Genomic DNA, 1,690 nt, shown 5'->3' with positions numbered 1-1,690 from the left:
CATTTAAAAGTAATCTATCTAAAAATAGAAATATCCCTTTTCCATAAAAAATTTCCTTTCAACCTTTTGCAGGTGTACTTTGTTTCTTACCAATACACTCTGCAGTATTCTTAAATGTAGTATTTAGTATGAAGTGTTCTATATAAGTTTTAAAAACGAAAACATTTTTTTTTTTCTGATAATACGATCATGAAATCGATTTAACCTCCTGCTGAAAATCACCATCTTGAACAGTGAAAAAATAGAGGAGAAAAAGAGAGAATGATAGATAAAACAATGTACATTTCATAAAAAAGTAAAACAAAATCTCTCCATGATTTGCTCTAATCAATCATGTGGATTCCCTGTTATAATAGGTCCTTTGACTTGCAAGAATCACAAAGTGAAATCACCACCATGAAGAAGGGGCACTGATCCAAAGCTATCAAACAGCTACACATCACTCTTTACATTCAACACCATCCACCAGATTCAAAACAAGGCATATCAGAAAACCAGCATCCAAAAACACATGCCAATTGCTTCAGCAGAATCCTTTTTCTCCTGGTAGATGAGAGAAGAGGGGAACAGCACACACGTGTCATGATGAAGTTATATTGCAGGCTGAAGATTTTGACTTGTCAAGAATTGACCACATAACTTGAACATCTTCATACCCACATGCCATCACTTCACCATGGAGATCCATAATCCGGTTCTCTTGTTCTGCAGAATCACACAAAAACAACATATAAGTAATCGATGACCCACCAGATTTTATGATAAGACTATGTTATGTTATGTGAAATACAAAGACAGAAACCTGTTTGAGACTTCTTAGGGTCCCTGGGGGGTTGCTGGTTAAAGAAAGTGCAAGCCTTTTTGAAAGGGGTGGCAATGGTTTTCTTCCATGAGGCCATGTTCTTGGTATTGAACTATTGGGTTGGTCTAATCTCTTGGCCTTATATAGTAGTGTGTTTGTGGAAGAATAATATTATAGAATAAGAAATTGTAAGAGACACACAAAGAGAGAGAGAGAGAGAAGCAAGATCCGTGAGATGAGGGTATAGAAGGAAGAAAAATCACTCTTTTTATTCAATTCTCTTATCTCATCAAACAAAACCTCGCCGACTGTAACCAAGCACATGCTGCACTCTTCCTCACACACCCTACTTACACGTGAATTCTTTTCCACTCGATTCTATTATTTCTTTTTTTTTTCTTTTTCATACCATTAATATTTTCTATGCTACCACAGTTTTTGTATAAATTAAACATAGCTCTCTTTAATAATTATTTCAATTTCGTTTACTGTTTTCATTCTTTTTTTAATTTAGTCCTTCAAAAAAAACAAGTTAATGTGGTCTGTTTTATTAAATTCATGATAACAATGTTACACTCCTCACTGTAATTGATATGAACCATGAATGATTTAACATGATGAACGAATAACTCATTGATAAATAAAATAGGTGATACAAACAGATAAATAACAAGTGTCAAATATTATACTGCAGTACTGTGGTCACTATAAATTTAACAAAAGAATTACATTATTTCAATTTCGTTTACTGTTTTCATTCTTTTTTTAATTTAGTCCTTCAAAAAAAACAAGTTAATGTGGTCTGTTTTATTAAATTCATGATAACAATGTTACACTCCTCACTGTAATTGATATGAACCATGAATGATTTAACATGATGAACGAATA

At 32.8% G+C, this 1,690-nt stretch overlaps 1 protein-coding gene across 1 annotated transcript; it reads right to left on the bottom strand.

The window, feature by feature from the left end:
- Positions 1-242: 242 nt before the first annotated feature.
- LOC137821014 (uncharacterized) lies at positions 243-1,035 on the bottom strand. The gene is made up of 2 exons (XM_068625403.1): positions 803-1,035; positions 243-705 (listed from the first exon to the last, which is right to left on the bottom strand). The coding sequence occupies exons 1-2, from the start codon at positions 897-899 to the stop codon at positions 581-583; spliced, it is 222 nt and encodes a 73-aa protein (XP_068481504.1). The 5' UTR covers positions 900-1,035; the 3' UTR covers positions 243-580.
- Positions 1,036-1,690: the final 655 nt, after the last annotated feature.

Source organism: Phaseolus vulgaris, chromosome 9, assembly GCF_000499845.2.
Source record: "Phaseolus vulgaris cultivar G19833 chromosome 9, P. vulgaris v2.0, whole genome shotgun sequence".
NCBI classification, from domain to species: domain Eukaryota; kingdom Viridiplantae; phylum Streptophyta; class Magnoliopsida; order Fabales; family Fabaceae; genus Phaseolus; species Phaseolus vulgaris.
This window is presented reverse-complemented; position numbering and strand designations above follow the sequence as displayed.